Here is a 19432-nt window from a genome sequence, read left to right as displayed (position 1 = left end):
TGCAGAGTTTCAGTCTGTTGATCTATCAAGAGGTGATAAGGTAGTGTTGAAATCTCCAACTACTATTGTGTTGCTACCAATGTCCTCCATGAAGTCTATTAGCAGTTGTTTTAAGTATTTTGCTGGGTGCGTATATGTTTAAGAAGTGTGATTTCTTCCTGATGAATGTATTCCTTGATTATTAAAAAAAATGGGCTTCGCTGTTCCTTCTAATCTTTTTTCAGCCTGAAATCTATGTTGTACAATACTAGTATGGCCATCCTAGCTTTTTTGAGGGAGTTGTTTGCTTGAAGGATTGTTTTCCATCCTTTTACTTTGAGTCTGTTTTTGCTCTGACTGGTCAGATGTGTTTCTTGTAGACAGCAGAGTGTTACATTCAGTTTTTTAATCCGTTTTTAATGCCACTCTGAGCCTCTTTATGGTGCATTTAAACCATTGACATTGAGAGAAATTATTGTCATGGCATTTTCTGCCATATTTCTGTAAAGCTTTGCTGTGCTTAAGGGGTTTATTGTGTCTTACAGGAGCTCCTTTAGTCCTTCCTTTAAGTTTTGTTTTGAGTCTATGAAGTTCCTGAGCTGTTGTTTATCCATGAAATAGGGTATCATTTCTTGGAGTCTCAGTTAGAGTCTAGGATAATAATGTATTCTTGCTGAGGTGTTCATTTCATTGAGTTTTTTCACTATATTCCCACCACTGTCTTCAGGTTAATTTTCCTCTGATAAGCCTGTTGTAAATCTAAGGGATGCTCCTTTGTATGTGATTTCCTTCTTTGCCTTGCTGCTTACAGTATTATGTCTCTACCTGCAATTTTCATCAATATGATTATTATATGTCTTGGAGTCTTTTATTAGGGTCTCTTTTAGCTGGTACCCTTAGGGCTTCTTAAATCTGGAAGCCTGAATTTTTCAGTTCTGGGAATTTTTCAGCAATGATATCTTTAGCTGTTATTACTTCACTGGGATGGCCTCCCTCTCCTTCTGGTACTCAGATGACCCTTGTATTGTTTTTCTTGAATTCACCCTCTGGGTCTCTTATTCGCCCTTGAGCTATTTTGAGGTCTTTTTCCATAGTAAGTTGTTGCATGTACGCTTTCTGCAACTCATCTTTTTTTTTTTAATTTTCTAATTTTTTATTGTGGAAAGTTACAAAGTTACAAAGTTTTCAGGTTTAAATCTCAGTTATACAATGCTCGAATACCCATCCCTTCACCAGTGCTCATATTCCACCACCAAGAATCCCAGTATAGCTCCACCCCGCCCCCTCACACCCCAAACCCCCCCACGCCCCTAGCCCCCCCACCCTAAGCCCCCCCCCGCCTGTGTAACTAATAAATTTCACTTTACTTTCACTTTGATTGCATACAATATTTCAACAAAACTCACTATTATTGTTTGGAGAGTCTCTCCCCCAAAGTCAGACCTGCTGAAAAGGAAGCATTAGATAATTTGTTTTCCATTGCTGAGGATGAAGAAGTATGAGGTCGAGTGACCACACTTAGCGGCCTCTCAGTTTTGGGTTTCTGTAATTTAGTATTTTAGTAACTAAGTCCAGAGAGATATCTGCCAGAAGTTGCATCGTTGCCAACTTGTACTTCTCAGTTACATTATATTCCACATATGAGTGCAATCTTTCTATGTCTGTCTCTTTCTTTCTGACTCATTTCACTCAACATGATACTTTCCATGTTGATCCACTTGTATGCAAATTTCATGACTTCATGTTTCCTGACAGCTACAGAGTATTCCATTGTGTAAATATACCAGAGTTTCTTTAGCCAATCATCTGTTTTCGGGCACTCTGGTTTTTTCCATATTGTGGCTATTGTGAACAGAGCGGCAATGAACATGGAAATGCAGATGTCATCTCTACTATACCTTTTTGCCTTTCCGGGATATATTCCCAGGAGTGGTATTGCTGGGTCAAATGGGAGCTCAATTTCTAACTTTTTGAGAATCGTCCATATTGTTTTCCAAAAGGGCTGAACCAGTCGGCATTCCCACCAGCAGTGAAGGAGAGTCCCTTTCTCCCCACATCCACGCCAACACCGGTTGCTTTTGTTTTTGGGGATGTGGGCCAGTCTCTGTGGTGTGAGATGATATCTCATTGTTGTTTTGATCTGCATCTCCCTGATGATTAGTGATGTTGAACATTTTCTCATGTGCCTCTTAGCCATTCGGATTTCTTCTTTGGAAAAGTTTCTGTTCATTTCATCAGCCCATTTTTTGATCGGGTTGGCAGTTTTCTTCTTGTGGAGTTCAACCAGTGCATTGTATATCCTTGTTATCAACCCTTTATTGGATGGGTACTGCATAAATATCCTTTCCCATTCTGTAGACTGTCTTTGTATTTTGGTCACTGTTTCTTTTGAGTTGCAGAAGCTTCTTAGTTTGAGATAGTCCCATTTATTTATCTCTGTTTTCACTAGCTTGGCCAGTGGCGTGTCAGCTTTGAAGATACCTTTGGCTTCAATGTTGTGGAGGGTTTTGCTGACCTTATCTTCAATGTACCTTAGGGATTATGGTCTGATGTTGAGGTCTTTAATCCAGTTTGATCTGATTTTTGTACATGGTGATAGGTGGAGGTCTAAGCCCATTTTTTTGCATGTAGCCGTCCAGTTTTGCCAGCACAATTTGTTAAACATGCTTTCCTTGCTCCACTTCACATTTCTTGCTCCCTTATCAAAGATTAGATGATCATATATTTGGGGGTGTATGTCAGAGTATTCAACCCTGTTCCATTGGTCTGCCGCTCTGCCTTTGTTCCAGTACCATGCTGTTTTAATGACTACCGCTTTGTAGTAGAGTTGGAAGTTGGGGAGGTTGATTCCTCCCATTTTCTTTTTCCCAAGGATTGCTTTAGCTATTCGTGGTGGCTTATTGTTCCATATGAATTTCAGGAGCGCTTTCTGCAACTCATCTTCAGGCTCACTCACTTGTCTTTCGCTGTTGTCATTCTACCGTTGAGGGCACCCACTGAGTTTTTAATTTCATCTACCGGATTCTGTGTTAGTGACACTTCTGTTTGTAGCTTTCCTAGTTCTGCTCTCATTTCTTCCTGTACTTTATTGGACGTCCATTCCACTGTTTCTTTCATATCCTCCTTGAATTTGCTGGATGTCTGTTCTACCGTTTCTTTGAGCTCATTGAACTTTCTCAACATTTCACCTCTGAATTCTTCATCAAAGAGATTGAATTTGTGGGTATTCCCTGTTGAGGCTTCTTACTCTTTTCTTCATCCACTACTCATGGTGGGGATCTGTGCTGTTTCTTCATTTTGCTATAGTAGTATGGAGATGGATCCCTCCAGTTCATTATCAGTGTCCTCCTCTCACTGTGAGGGAGGATTATGGATGAGCTCGGTCGATGGTGGTCTCCTTTTTCCCCTTCTAGAATACTAACTTCCTTTTTGGTGCTCCGTATGACTTACAGGGGACCTCTAGTGCAGTTTCAGGGAATGTGTCCTTTTACATTAGGCTTCTTCGGATTCTTGCGTTCACCATTATTTTGGTTAGTTTGGGGACTATTTTGATTGCAATTGGCTAGTAGACTAATGTGTTTGGTCTAATGTGTTTGGGATAGCCAGGCTGTCCTCGTCAGAATTAGATAATGGAGGTTGAGATGTGAGTCCACAGCTCTATGAAAGGGACAAATAACTTCAGCTTCATGAGCAGCTGTCACTCCAGACGTCATGATCTGTACCTATGGGGGAGGGGCCAAGTTAGTGCAGGTACTGGATTAGAGTTATACTTCCTATGCACTTCTAAAACTGCATTTAACACATTTTTTCTTGTTCCCATAAAGTTTCCCACTCACTAGGCAAAGCAACTTTCCTAAACTATTTCCTATTTTTAATACGTATTGCTATTTGACAATTCCATTTTTAATAGATAAAATAATTTTACTCATAGTTCTAAGTGTGAACAGGGAGGATCCAGCTTCTCTTCTCATAGTTTTTCCTTTTAATTATTGTCATTTGTGTAGGATTTGGAATTAAGTGAACAATAGATTTAGCTAATGTCAAAGACGGCTTTTCTTCAGTCATGTGTCATCACAGTGGAGAGGGTTACATTCTTTGGGAGTATACCAAGTTTCTCTTTCTACACAGCGTCTATGCAAAGCCTCTACTTTAAGCTTCCTCATTGCATGGCAACTATAGAGTAATCACCTGAAATCATCCAGAGTGAATATTCCCAAAAAAAGACGGAAGCTACCATATTCCGATGATCTAATGTCTAAAGTCAAGAAACTTCATTTATGTCACATTCTTATGATCACAGTAGAGACACAGAACTAATTAAGATGTTTTAAGTAGAGTAAAATAGTCTTATTTGCAGAAGCTTACTTAGAGAAACGTGAGGAGAAAGAGTGACATGTTCAATAGAGTACATTGACTTCTCCAGAGAGAAAAGTCACCAGTCAAGTTTAAGAGGAAAAGGAAAAGATTTGGGGAAAAGACTCAATGGCTGTAGTGCACACTTTGTATGTGGAATCACCAAGTTCAAACACACCATGCATGGTCCCACACACAACTCTGAATGATTCCTAAGTACCACGAAAAGTAGCACAAAAATTAGAACTTAAATTAAAAATTAAATTTAAGTAAAAATTTAAAAAATATTGAGGTCTTTGATCCACTTTGATCTGACTTTTGTGCCTAGCATTAGATAGAGGTCTGAGTTCTTTCTTTCTTTCTTTTTTTTTTTTTTTTTTTTTGCAAGTAGTTGTCCAGTTTTCCTAACACTACTTGTTGAAGTGGCAGCAATACCACTTCTGGGAATACATCCTGGGGGTGCAAAAAGCATAGCAGGAAGGACATCTTCACCTGTATGTTCACTGAAGCACTGTTCACAATGGCAAGAATCTGGAAACAACCCGAATACCCCAGAACAGATGACGGTAAAGAAACAATAGTACGTTTACACATTTATACTATGCAACTGTTAGGAGAGATGAAGTCATGAAATTTGTTAATAAGTGGATAGACACGAGACTATCATTCTAAGTGAACTAGTCAGAAAGAGAGGGACAGACATAAAATTACTGTATTCATTTGTGGAATATAAAATAACGTAATATAAGACTAGCATCCAAGGACAGTAGACACAAGGGCCAGGAAGCCTGCCTCATGAGCTGGGGGAGAAGGCAGCTGGGATAGAGAAGGGACCACTAAGTCAATGATGGTTGTAGGGATTGCTCAGGATGTACGATGTGTGCTGAAAGTAGATAAAGGACCAAATATGATGACCTCTCAGTATCTGTATTGTAAACCATGATGTCCCAAAGTGGAGAGAGTAAGAAGGAAATTGTCTTCCATAGAGGAAGGGTGGGGTGAGGGTGGTGGGATTGATACAGGGGACATCGGTGGTGGAAAAGGAACACTGATGGAAGGATGGGTGTTTGATCATTGTACGACTGAAACTCAAACATGAAAGCTTTGTAAGTGTATCTCATGGTGGTTCAATAAAAAAAATAATTTTAATTAAAAAGAAAATACAAGTTCTGTTGAATAGTAATAAAAAATATTCATATATTTTAATCCATCACTGTCATGCTTATAATAATGCCCTCGAGGGAAAAGTCAGTTCATTGCAATCAGTTCATCTTTCCATGGTTTTATCCTTTCCAGAATCCAGAAACTCTACTTCTTATGGCTTCAGCCAAAATATAATATCCTTAATCAAGTATTTTATTATTTTACTTCTTTGCTAATTGTTCTAAAATAACACTCACAAAATGGATTAAAGACCTTGATATCAAACCTGGATTCATAAGACACAGAGAAGTACATAGACAGAACATGCCATGACATTGAGCCAAAAGGCATCATCAATGATGAAACACTTCAAGGATGACCAAGCAAGTGGAAACAAAGATAAATAAATGGAACAACATCAAACTAAGAAGATTCTGCACTTCAAAGGAAATGATGAGCAGAATACAAAGACAGCCCATGGAATCGAGAAAATTATTGATACAACATTCATTGGATAAGAGGTTAATATGCAAATTATATGACACTGGTAGAACTTTACAAGGGAAAAAAAAACATATGACCCAACCAAAAAGTGTGGAGAAGAAATAAACAGAAATCTAAAAGAAAAAATACAAATGGCAAAAAGGTATATGAAAAAGTGCTCTACATCACTAATTACCTGGGAAATGCAATCAAAACGAGATATCATCTCACACCATAGAGACTGGCACACATCAAAAAGAATAACCAATGCTGGTGTGGGTGCAGAGACAAAGAGACTCTCATTCACTGTTCGTAGGAATGCCAGCTGGATCATTCTTTCTGGAAAATAGTATGGACAGTGCTCAAAAAATTTTGAAATTGAGCCCACCACCGAGATGTGATCCCGGGGGCCGCACACATGTGCGGCCTCTCCGCAGCTGCACAAGCGTGAATCCAGACCCAGCAAAACCTCTTTCGGCGTGGGCAACTCCTCGCAGAATGTCTCCAGCCTGAGAACTAAGCCTCGGCCCCATGCCCGCCCAGGAGGGGAAAGGTATTTCTCTCTCTCACCTCTTTCTCTCCGGGGATGAAGGGCGCGGTGGCCGCCATATTAAGACGACCACAGATTGGGTTTTCAAGCTTGCAATTATCTAATATCTGGAAGAAATCTCCCTGGACTTCTTGTTAAAGTACAGAAATTCAAAACCGCTCGACCTTATTTGTCTTCACAGTAGGTCTGAATCTAGTGGGGTACTCCTAACAACAATAGTGAGGTTTGTGTTGAAATATTGAATGTAAACAAAGTAAACAGAATGTAAAATGAAACTTATCAGTTACAAGGTAGGGGGTGGGGGGGCGGGATGGGAGGTGTACTGTGTGGGGTTTTTTTTTTTTTTGGTGGTGGTATATGGGCACTGGTGAAGGGATGGTTGTTTCAGCATTGTATAACTGAGACCTAAACCCGAAAGCATTGTAATCTTCCACATGGTGATTTAATAAAATAAAATTAAAAAAAAAATTTGAAATTGAGCTTTCATACAACCCAGCTCCTGAGAATATACCCTAGTGGCCAAAAAAAAATGCAAAAAAGCCATCTGCACTCGCTCCTATGTTCATTGCAGCACTGTTCACAAAAGCCAGAATCTGAAACCCCAACAACAGACAAGTGAATAAAGAAACTATGGTACATGTACACAATGGAACAACTACACAGCTGTTAGGAAAAATGAAATCATAAAAAATATGAATTCAGCTCGGCCCAGATAAATCCAGAGCCGCTGAGCGCGAATTGGACCCTCTGCGCCTAAAGACTTTGATTCCAGAGATCTAACACATTCGGGCATCCAGCGCAGCATCCGATAGCAATGCACTGGGACTGCGAACTGGGCTACAACTCTGTATTGCCGGGGGTGGATTTTTTTCCTCCCCACCCTGTCTTCCTGCATGGAAAGCGGCTGGCTGGCGGCACCCATGTGGCAGGCGCCATCTTCTAGACTCCAAACCCAGAGGTATTCAGTTTTTACTTTTGGGGCTCCCAGGAACTCATGGGAAGGGGGTGTAACCGGCACGCCCTCGGCCCAGATAAATCCGGAGCCGCTGAGTGCAAATCGGACCCTCTGCGCCTAAAGACTTTGAATTCAGAGACTTCTTACAGCAATGCACTGGGACTGTGAGCTGGGCTATGTAATTTCTAGCAGAATTTTCCCTGGACTTTATACAGAAATCCAATACGGTAGTGTCCGCACGACTTAATATTTATAATTGTCAGCAATGTGAAACGGTTCCTTTTGAACAGGTCTGACTTGGGGGGGGAAACTCCAAATAATAACAGTAAGTTTTTGTTGAAATATTGAAGGTTTTTAATGTAGCAGCCACCTCTCTGGACTGTGAACTAAGCAAAAGCCCCACGCTGGCCGACGCGGCGTGGTGTACACCATACTATGAGGCGCTGGAAGGGAGATGAGGGGGGAAAAGAAAAAAAAAGGGAAAAGGAAAAATGAAAAAAAAAGAGAGAGAGAGAGTTATGTACTTGTAGCAGTGGGGCTACATATCTATTCATTTCCAGCAATGAAAAACTAATTATCAAATGTAGTAGGTCTGTCTCTCTTGGGTGGAAACTCCAACAACTATAGTGAGTTTTGTGTTGAATTATGGAATGTAATCAAGGTAAAGAAAAAATGAAGTGAAATTCATTAGTTATACAGTAGGGCGTAGGGGGTGGGGGCGGGGGGTATACTGGGGTTTTTGGTGGTAGAATATGGGCACTGGTGAAGGGATGGGTGTTTGAATATTGTATAACTGACATATAAACCTGAGAACTTTGTAACTTTCCACATGGTGATTTAATAAAAAGTTAAAAAAAAAGAACATAAGATAAGAAAAAATTTTAAAAAAATAAAAAATAAATATGAATTCATAAAATTTTCTTATAAATAAATGAATATGGAGAGTATCGTGCTGAATGGTACTGGAACAAAGGCAGAGCCGCAGACCAATGGAACAGGGTTGAATATTCTGACACACACACACCCAAATATATGATTATCTAATCTTTGATATGGGAGCAAAAAATGTGAAATGGAGCAAGGAAAGCTCTTTTAACAAATTGTGTTGGCAAAACTGGACAGCTCATGCAAAAAAATGGGCTCAGATCTCCACCTATCACCATGTACAAAAGTCAGATGAAAATGGATTAAAAACCTCAACATCAGACCAGAATCCCTAAGGTATACTGAAGACAAGGTCAGCAAAACCCTCCACAACATTGAAACCAACGGTATCTTCACTGATGACGTGCCACTGGCCCAGCAAGTGAAAACAGAAATAAATAAATGGGACTATCTTAAACTAAGAAGCTTCTGCTCCTCAAAAGAAACAGTGACCAAAGTGCAAAGACAGTCTAGAGAATGGGAAAAGATATTCACCCAATACCCATCCGATAAGGGGTTGATATCAAGGATATACAAGGCATAGGTTAAACTCCACAAGAAGAAAACTGCCAACCCAATCAAAAAATGAGGTGATGAAATGAACAGAAAGTTTCTCAAAGAAGAAATCTGAATGGCTGAGAGGCACATGAGAAAATGCTCTACATCACTAATCATGGAGATGCAGATCAAAACAACAATGAGATACCATCTCATACCACAGAGACTGATCCACATCCAAAAGAACAAAAGCAACCGCTGTTGGCACAGATGTGGGGAGAAAGGGACTCTCCTTCACTGATGGTGGGAATGCTGACTGGTTCAGCCCTTTTGGAAAAGAATATGGACGATTCGCAAAAAATTAGAAATTGAGCTCCCATTTGACCCAACAATACCACTCCTGGGAATATATCCCGGAGAGGCAAAAGGGTATAGTATAAATGACATCTGCATTTCTATGTTCATTGCAGCACTGTTTACAATAGCCAAAATCTGGAAAAAAATGGAGTACCCAAAAACAGATGACTGGTTAAAGAAACTTTGGTACATCTACACAGTGGAATACTATGTAGCTGTTAGAAAAGAGAGTATCATGCTGAGTGAAATCAGTCTGAGGGAAAGGGAAAAAACAGAATGATTGCACTCATTTGTGGGATATATATAAATTTTAAGTAGATTATGTGAATAGAACCTAGTAGAAACAAGGGTCAGGAAGACTGGTCCATGATAAAAAGCTTGCCACAAAGAATGAGGGGGAGTAGAGTTAGGACAGAGAAGTTACCACTGTGAAAATGATAGTTGGAAATGATCAATCTGGATGAAAACTCTTTCCTGAAAGAAGGTAAATGATATGCATGATAGAGACCCTTTCAGTAATAGAATTGCAAACCACAGTGTCTAATAGGAAAATGAGAGAGAGAGAAAGAAAGAAAGAAAGAAAGAAAGAAAGAAAGAAAGAAAGAAAGAAAGAAAGAAAGAAAGAAAGAAAGAAAGAAAGAAAGAAAGAAAGAAAGAAAGAAAGAAAGAAAGAAAGAAAGAAAGAAAGAAGAGAGGGAGGGAGGGAGGGAGGAAGGGAGGGAGGGAGGGAGGGAGGGAGGGAGGGAGGGAGGGAGGGAGGAAGGGAGGGAGGGAGGGAGGGAGAAAAATGTATCTGCCATAGAGACAGTCTGCAGGGGTAAGACGGAACGGTGGGCAGGAGGAAAAACTGGGACATTGATGGCAAGAAATGAGCACTGGTGAAGGGATAGGTATTGGAACATTGTATGACTGAAAATCATGAACAACTTTGTAATTGTGTCTCTTGGTGATTCAATTAAAAAATAATAAATTTTTAAATGCTCAGAAGACTATACAGTATAATTAAAGATTATGTGGTTCAATAATTGTTTGGATGAGCCTCATGCATGGGGGAGCCAGCAGAGGAACCCAGGTGTGTGGGACCTGGGGCCGAGATCTCCAAGGCTGCTCGGATCGGGACTGGGCCTTTTCCACCCAGATCCCCTATTTTCCAGTAACTAGGCAGTCACACCCAGAAACTGCCCTGGGCGCTGTGTAATCTCATCAATGGCCAACATCCAGAGACTATAAAACCAAGCTCCTGGAAGCACACAGCCGCAATGCAACCCCTCGACATCTAATAGCCTAGTTCTCCCTCTTAGAGAACCTGACAAGCTACCGAGAGTCTGTTGCCCACTTGGGAGAGCCCAGCCAGATCCCCATGGCATATTCATATCCAAAATACAGTGACAGATATATACATACCTCTCAGAGAGCCCTGCAAGCTACTGAGATTATCCCACCCCCAAGGCAGAGCCTGGCAAGATGCCCGTGGCATATTCGATATGCCAAAAACAGTAATGATAGGTCTCATTCCCCTGGCCCTGAAAGAGCCTCCAATCGTTGGGAAAGACAAGTAAGGAGAGGCTGCTAAAATCTAAGGGCTGAGTGTAATAGAGACATTACTGGTGCCCACTCGAGTAAATCGATGAACAACAGGATGACAGTAATACAGTGACAGTGGTTCAATAGTACCTCAGAAAATCAAGTACCTCAGAATGAGCTTAACTAAAGAGATGAAGACAACACCTAATTAGAGAGAGAGAACAAAAGGGAATACCCTGCCACAGTGGCGGGGCAGGGTGTGGGGGATGGGATTGCGGAGGGTAGGAGGGATGCTGGGTTTACTGGTGGTGGAGAATGGGCACTGGTGAAGGGATGGGTTCTCGAACTTTGTATGAGGGAAACAAGAGCACAAAGATGAGTAAATCTGTAACTGTACCCTCACGGTGATTCACTAATTAAAAATAAATAAAGGAAAAAAATAAAGAGGTGAAGAACCTATACAAATAAAATTTCGAAACACTATTTCAAAAAAAAACATGAAAAAAGGGGGAAAAAATGAAAAAGAAAGATGACAAGAGGAAATGCAGACACATCCCCTCCTCATTGATAGGGAAGATTAACATTATCAAAATGGCAATGCTCCCCAAAGCACTATACAGATTTAATGTGGTTCCTATAAGGATACCCATGACATTCTTCAAAGAAATAGACAAAACAATCCTGTAATGCATATGGTACACTAAACCTGCACGAATAGCTAAAGCGATCCTTGGGAAAAAGAAGAGGGGTGGCATCACCTTCCCTGACTACAAACTGTACTACAAAGCAGTAGTAATTAGAACTGCATGGTATTGGACTAGAAACAGACCTGAAGACCAATGGTCTTCAACAGAATTGAATATTCTGTCACAGACTCTCAAATATGCAATCACTTAATCTTTGATAAGGAGCAAGAAATGTGAAGTGGAACAAGGAAAGCCTCTTCAACAAGTGGTGCTGGGGAACTGGACAGCTCCCTGCAGAAAATTGAACTCTAACCTTTGTCTAACACAAGACACACGTCAGATCAAAGTGGATTAAAAACCTCAATATGAGGGGCTGGATCAATAGCACAGTTGCTAGTGTGTTTTCCTCACACATGGCCGACCCGGGTTTGATTCCCAGCATCCCATATGGTTCCCCCGAGCACTGCCAGGAATAATTCCTGAATGCAGATCCAGGAGTAGCCCCTGTGCATCTCCAGGTGTGACCCAAAAAGCTAAAAAAAATAAAAGACCTCAATATCGGACCTGAATTCATAAGGTACATGGAGGAAAATGTAAACAGAACCCTCTAGAACACTGAAGCTAAAAGCATCTTTAAGGATGAAACACCACTGACAAGCAAGTTGAAACAAAATAAACAAATGGGACTACTTAAACTAAGGAGCTTCTAAACCTCAAAAGAAACAGTGACCAAAGTACAGAGAGAGCCCATGGATGGGAAAGAATATTTACCTAACACCCATCTAATAAGGGGCTAATATCCAGGGAATACAATACAAGACACTAGTAGTAAAATTGCACAAGAAAAAACCTCCAACCTTATCAAAAACTAGGGAGAAGAAAGGAACAGAAGCGTCCTCAAAAAAAGAAAAACAAATGGCCAAAACGCACATGAAAAAATGCTCTACATCACTAATCATCAGGGAGAAGCAAATCAAAATAACAATGAGATATCATCTCACACCACAGAGACTGCCACACATCCAAAACAACAAGAACAACCAGTCCTGGCATGGGTGTGGGGAGAAAGGGACTCTAAAAGGGACTCTATTTCATTGTTGATGGGAATGCACACTGCTCCAACCTTTTGGAAAAACAATATAGGCATTTTTTCAAAAATTAGAAATTGAGCTTCCATATGAACCTACATTACCACTTCTGGGCATATATCCTTGGGGTCCAAAAAAGCACAGAAGAAATGACATCTGCACCTATGTTTTCATTGCAGCACTGTTCACAACAGCCAGAATCTGGAAACTACCCGAGTGCCTGAGAACAGACGACTGGTTAAAGAAATTTTGGTACATCTACACAATGGAATGTTCTGCAGTTCTTAGGAAAGATGAAGTCATGAAATTTGCTTATAAGTGGATGGTCGTGGAGAATATCGTGCTAAGTGAAATGAGTCAGAAAGAGAGGGTCAGACATAAAATGACTGCACTCATTTGTGAAATGAAATATAACATAATATGTGATTGATATACAAGGACAGTAGACACAGAGGCCACTAATATTGCCTTGTAGTTGGAATACTGTCTCATGATCTGGGAGAGAAGACAGCTGGAATATAGAAGGGATCACTAAGTCAATGATGGTTTGAGGCTTAGTTTGAGATGGGGAAGTGTGCTGAAAGTAGACAAAGGACTAAATGTGATAGCCTCTCAGTATCTATATTGAAAACTGTAATGACCCAAAGTAGAGAGAGAGTATGGGGGAAATTGTCTGCCATAGAGACAGGGGGAACGTTGGGATGGGAAGGCATACTGGGACATTGGTGCTGGAAAATATGCACTAGTGGAAGGATGAGTGTTCGATCAATATATGACTGAAACTCAAACAAGAAAGTTTTGTAACAGTATCTCACGGTGATTCGATGAAAATTTTAAAAAAACTTAAAAATGTTTTAAGGGAGGTATATCGTGATTCTTGGTGGTGGAATATGTGCACTGGTGAAGGGATAGGTGTTTGAGCATTGTATAATTGAGACTTTAACCTGAAAGCTTTGTAACTTTCCACATGGTGAATCAATAAAAGAATTTAAAAAAAATGTTTTAAAAGATTATGTGGTTATATTTTGGTATACTAATGATCTTTGCATGTTTTATTATATTAGAAGGAATGAGGGACATTACTATACCACAATTTTCTACAAATCCAGGTTTTATTGTAAGACAGTAACAAGATGAAGTTGAATATTAACAAAGCTTTCTATTTTCAAAAAATATAAGTTCTCCTCTGATCGAGATGGGAGAAAATTTTAAAGACAAAAATGCTATGTTTTCTTCCACTTAATATTACAAAGACCAATTAATGACACATAACGGAAAGATTCAACACACAAGACAAATTATTGATCTGTGTTCAAAGGACTTGACAAGTCTAAAGATTAGAAAGACATACATTTTCAAAACATAGGAAAATTTCCATCTGAAAATGTTGCATCTCAGATTCTTTCAACTCTATTACATCTCACCATTGTGAGATTGCACAGCTCCCAAGACCCAATATCCAACCATATACTGATGCTCTTGGACTTCATTAAATTTCTCAGGCTGAGAATCTAGTGTTTTTTTGAAAAAAATGCAAATCTTTTGAGAGTATTGTGGAAAGATTGTTTTACTTGTTTATTTCTCAGGGTGTAAATGAAGGGATTCAAAAAGGGGGCAACAGATATAGTGAGAAGAGAAACTACTTTATTCATGTCCACTTCATCCTTAGCTGAAGGTTTGATATACATGAAAATGCCACCGCTATAACTGATGGAAACCACAATCAAGTGAGAAGAACAGGTGGAGAAAGCTTTCTTCCTTTGCTGGACAGAGGGCAGTCTGAGAATCATCCTGATGATGCTGATGTAGGATACAGCCACACACACAAGGGTCAGGATGAAAATCAGCACAGCAGAGACTATAACCAGCTGCTCTATGATCCAAGTATCTGAACAAGAATTCTTCAGTAATGGAGAAGCATCACAGTAATAATGATTAATAACAGAACCACAGAATTCCAGGTTAAGGCCGAGTCCTAGAGGTGGGGAAATAACCAAGACGCCAGATGCCCAACAACAGATGATGAGATTCCTGCAGACTCTCCTGTTCATGATGGTCACATAATGCAGGGGTTTGCAGATGGCCACATAGCGATCATAGGACATCACAGCCAAGAGGAAAAAATCTGTAGCTCCAACAATGTCAATAAAAGCGATTTGAATGAAGCAGGACTTGATAGAAATGGTCTTATCACCACTTAAAATGGTATGTAAGTATGCAGGGACACAGGCAGTCGTGAGTGAGAGTTCCAAGAAAGAGAAATTTTGAAGAAAAAAATACATGGCTGTTTTTAAATGAGGATCCACCAAGATGAGAACTATTATGGTCAGATTCCCAAGTACACTAAACAAATATGTGAAAAACAAAAAGATGAAAACCACAATCTCTAGTTGTGGGTCATTTGTCAATCCCAATATGATGAACGTTGTGATAGAGGAATGGTTTCTCATCACTGACTTCTTGGTACTATCCAATCTTCACATAAAAGTCCCAGAACTTGCATCTGAGGAGTGATTCCAAAAATACTATGGGATTAAACAGTAACTGTAAATAATAAACCCAGTCACATGCTTTTCCATATCTAACTAAATGATCAGGTTTTGAAAAGATAATTTTCTTAGCACCAATGAAAATGTACCTCAGGAAAGCTAAATTTATGAAAAAATTTTTAGTATTGATAACAAAATGTTTTCAACATTTCTTAGCAGTACTATTTTCTACTAACATTTCTCAGTACTATTTTCAACTAATCTTCAAAATTATGGACTAAAGAGTTATGCAAATCATCTGAGTGCCTGCTTTACTTGAAGAAGACCTAGGTCCAAACCCCAGCATTGCATGTTCCCTTGAGTACCACTAAGCACTAAACAAGGACAGCTTCCAAACACTGCCAACTGTGGTCAAAAAAATTATACATGTTTGAATATATTTTTTCTTTTTTTCTATTTTTTTATTTTATTGAATCACTGTGAGATAGTTACAAGCTTTCATGTTTGGGTTACAATCATATAATGATCATACACCCATCCCTCCACTAGTGCACATCCCCCACCACCAATATCCCCAGAATACCCCCCTTTCCTACCCTCCCCCTGCCTCCATGGCAGACAATATTCCCCATATTCTCTCTCTACTTTTGGGCATTATGACATTCAACATAGACACTGAGAGGTCATCATGTTTGGACCATTATCTACTTTTGGCACACATCTCCCATCCCAACTGGTTCCTCCAGCATCATTTTCTTAGTGATCCCTTCTCTATTCCATCTCCCTTCTCCCCTCCACTCATGAAGCAGTCTTTCAGCTATGGGGCAATCCTCCTAGCTCTTGTATCTACTGTCCTTGGAGGTCAGTCTCATGTGATGCTGTTCTATACTCCACAAATGAGTGCAGCCCTTTTATGTCTGCCCCTCTCTTTCAGACTCATTTCACTTAGCATGATAGTCTCCATGTTTATCCATTTATAAGTGAATTTCATGACTTCATCTCTCCTAATAGCTGCATAGTTGAATATATATTTTTAAGTTAAAATTTGTCTACTAAATCAGAAATAAGCTGCCTTTGAGTTATGCTTGGTTGGTCACAGCATAACTTTTTCTACTTTTAAACTCAGAAGCAAATGCAAAAATTTATTTTCTTCAGGATGCAACATTTCATAAAATAAAAATTATGGGGGATTATAATTGTTCCCTTCTAGATTCTGTAAGTCTCTCCACTATTTAACTAGGCATTACTAACAGGTTGGGCTGTATCGATAGCAAAGCGGTAGGGCATTTGCCTTGCATGCAGCCGACCCAGGTTCGATTCCTTCGCGTCTCTCGGAGAGCCCAGCAAGCTACCGAGAGTATCTTACCTGCACAGCAGAGCCTGGCAAACTACCCATGGCGTATTCAATATGCCAAAAACAGTAACGAGTCTCAAAATGGAGACATTACTGGTGCCCACTCGAACAAATTGATGAGTAACGGGATCACAGTGATACAGTGATACTTATAGGTTAATTTGAATTTCTCTTAAAGAGTTAATCATTAGATAGCCCTTTCTCTTGATCTAATTGAAAGTCATAGGAATAAGTAGCAGCACTTTGCTTCCTCTATTTCATAACAGCAGAGGTGCAACCTTGTATTTCAGTAATATTTGGAGATTAAGTATAGACCTTCATACAGTTTTTCTGGATGAAATCAAATTATGTCTTTCATCTAAAAAACTGAGTCATGAGATCTCCAAGCTCACTTTGAGGGGAACTGGGCCTCCTCCCCCCAGGTCCCTAGTTTTTCACTGGCTTGGCAATCACACCCACAAACTACCCTGGCACCATGTAATCTCATGAATGGCCGAGATCCAGAGATTCTGAAATAAAGCTCCCAGAAAACAGCGACACAGAACTTCCAGGATCCTGGGGCAGGCTGTCTCACTGGAGCAACTCAGAGCGGGTGGGTTGCTCCCCACCCCAGCACGACTCCAGCAGCCAAAAAACTCCAGAACTCAACTGGATCCTAGCTCTAGGCTGCTCTCCACAGGCTTGGACCAGGAGGGAACCTTCAGAAAAACCCAAGTATTCGAGACCCGTGACTGAGATCTCCAAGCTTACTTGGAATAGGACTGGGCCTCCATCCCCAGATTCCTAGTTTTCCAGTAGCTTGGCAGTCACAAACGGCCCTCACAACCCACCCCGTGCCATATAATCTCATCAATGGCCAAGAATAGAGAAACATAAGCATTACCCATGAGTGAACCTGTATAATTATATTCTAAATTTTGGAATCTCTAGACCTCTCACACTCTAGCCCATTGATGTACCAAAAATAGCACACATTCGTTAGGATTTAACATATAGGCTTGTAATCTCTTATACAAGGGCTTAAATGGCCCAGGATGAAACACAACAATCTCACATACTTTGCTCTTATGATGGTGGGAAGGTGCATGGTGATGTGGTTGGTGTTTGAATATTAAATGCAATGAATTTTTGTGAACAACTATATAAAAATAAAATAAAATTTTGAAAAAACTGAATCACTTTGGGAAAAGTTCTGTACCCAGTTTCTTCAATTTGTAATGTGAGTCATGGGGTTCCTGATGGGGGGAGGTGCTAAGTAAGATAAACCATATAACATGCTTACATTAAAGTATAACACATATATTGGTCTATCTTTCCAACCGCTGCCGCTCTAATGATGCTCTAGGTCTTTTCTGGCCTTTGGGGAACAGTGAAGAAGCCAAAGGGATTTTTGTTTTGTTTTGCTTTTGTTTTTAGTATTTATTTGGGGGTGGGGCACCCAAAAAGTGATCAGGACAAAAGAACATTCTCTACCAGTCAGGAGATCCAGATGATGTGATGCTGGGGATAAAGGGGTGGGACTGTGCAGGGGATCGGTGACCCATTTTCCATAATTACCACACCATATTTGATGGAATTCAGACAGTAAGCAACAAATCATAGAGTTTTATATATATATATTTATATATATACATAAAAAAATAAAGTATAACACATAGTGAAACATTATACATATATTTCGTGGTTTTTTTCTTATTTTCTGAGGGAAATCTTTGTTGTCATCTCAAGAAGGTACTTAGACATATGGGAAAACCATTTTATCTTCTTCTCTGCTCTCCCTCTTCTCTCCCCATTTCCTTCTCCTTCTCTCCAATTCTTGCTATGACACTTTATTCCATATTTCTAAATCTACTTTCTCAGTATCAAACAATTTCAGTTATCACCTCAATTAAAAAAACTCAACTACTATTAGAAAAATATTCTCCATTCTTTTTACTTTAAATATTTTTATGTTAGGATACATGTTTATATATTCAAAAATAAATCATTACAACCGCCAAGTATATTGTTGATATTTACTTTTTCACACAATTTCTACTTTATCTCTTAGCTAATAATAAGACTGATGTCCAAGTACATGTAACTCAGTGCCTGAACAATAGGAAAACTGCAGTTGTTCTAGAAACAACCCAATTACTACACTCAACTACATTAATCTACTCAATTATTTTCTATCTTTAAAGTCTAAGTCACCTCTGTTGATTACAGTGCTATCAGCTAGATACAGTATTGGGCCTTGTGAGAAGTAGGTAGCCCACAGTGAGGTGTATTGTATCTCTAAAGTAAAGACCATATTTGAGTCTTAAAAAAGTCTTTAACTCATTTAAAATATACTATTGATAATTGTATACTGAACACATGCTGAAATGTCAATGCTTACATACATGAACTTGCATGAAACATATAGTTGTAATTAATACCATTTCTTTCTAAATATTGTACTATCAGAAAAATTTCAGTTACAAACATGTCATACAATTTCTATTCTGCCAGACTTCTTGATTATCAGTTTCTTTCGTATTGCAGAATAAAAAATAAAGATCTCCTCATAACACAAATGCAATTGTTTCCTAATATAACTCTGTCAATCCACCCCACAAATAACTTGGAAGTGTACGCCCTCTAGAAATCAGAAAACTAAGTTCTATTTTGTCTTTGGGAAGTGAGTGACTTCACCTTCCACCATGCACACACTTCTTGTAGTTTTTTTTTTTCAATTTATAGACACCATGATTAGAAAAAGGAATATTAATCTGAGATTCTGAGATGAATAGTTTTAAACTCTTGGATTTGAATTGTACTGTCAAAGGGATCTTTAAAATTGGATGCTTACCAATGATAATCACTGTCACTGTCACTGTCATCCCGTTGCTCATCGATTCGTTCGAGCAGGCACCAGTAACGTCCCTCGATTGTGAGACATTTGTTACTGTGTGCGGCACATCCAATACGCCACGGGTAGCCAGACTCTGCCATGCAGGCTCAATACTCTCGGTAGGTTGCCGGGCTCTCTGAGAGGGGCAGAGGGATCGAACACGGGTCTGCCGCC

At 39.6% G+C, this 19432-nt stretch overlaps 1 protein-coding gene across 1 annotated transcript; it reads right to left on the bottom strand.

The window, feature by feature from the left end:
- Nucleotides 1–14051: 14051 nt before the first annotated feature.
- On the bottom strand, nt 14052–14990 carry LOC101545373 (olfactory receptor 6C2-like). Its single transcript, XM_004601916.2, has one exon. It carries the CDS (start codon nt 14988–14990, stop codon nt 14052–14054), a length of 939 nt encoding a protein of 312 aa, XP_004601973.1.
- Between the last annotated feature and the right edge of the window lie 4442 nt (nt 14991–19432).

Source organism: Sorex araneus, chromosome 2, assembly GCF_027595985.1.
Source record: "Sorex araneus isolate mSorAra2 chromosome 2, mSorAra2.pri, whole genome shotgun sequence".
Taxonomy (NCBI): domain Eukaryota; kingdom Metazoa; phylum Chordata; class Mammalia; order Eulipotyphla; family Soricidae; genus Sorex; species Sorex araneus.
This window is presented reverse-complemented; position numbering and strand designations above follow the sequence as displayed.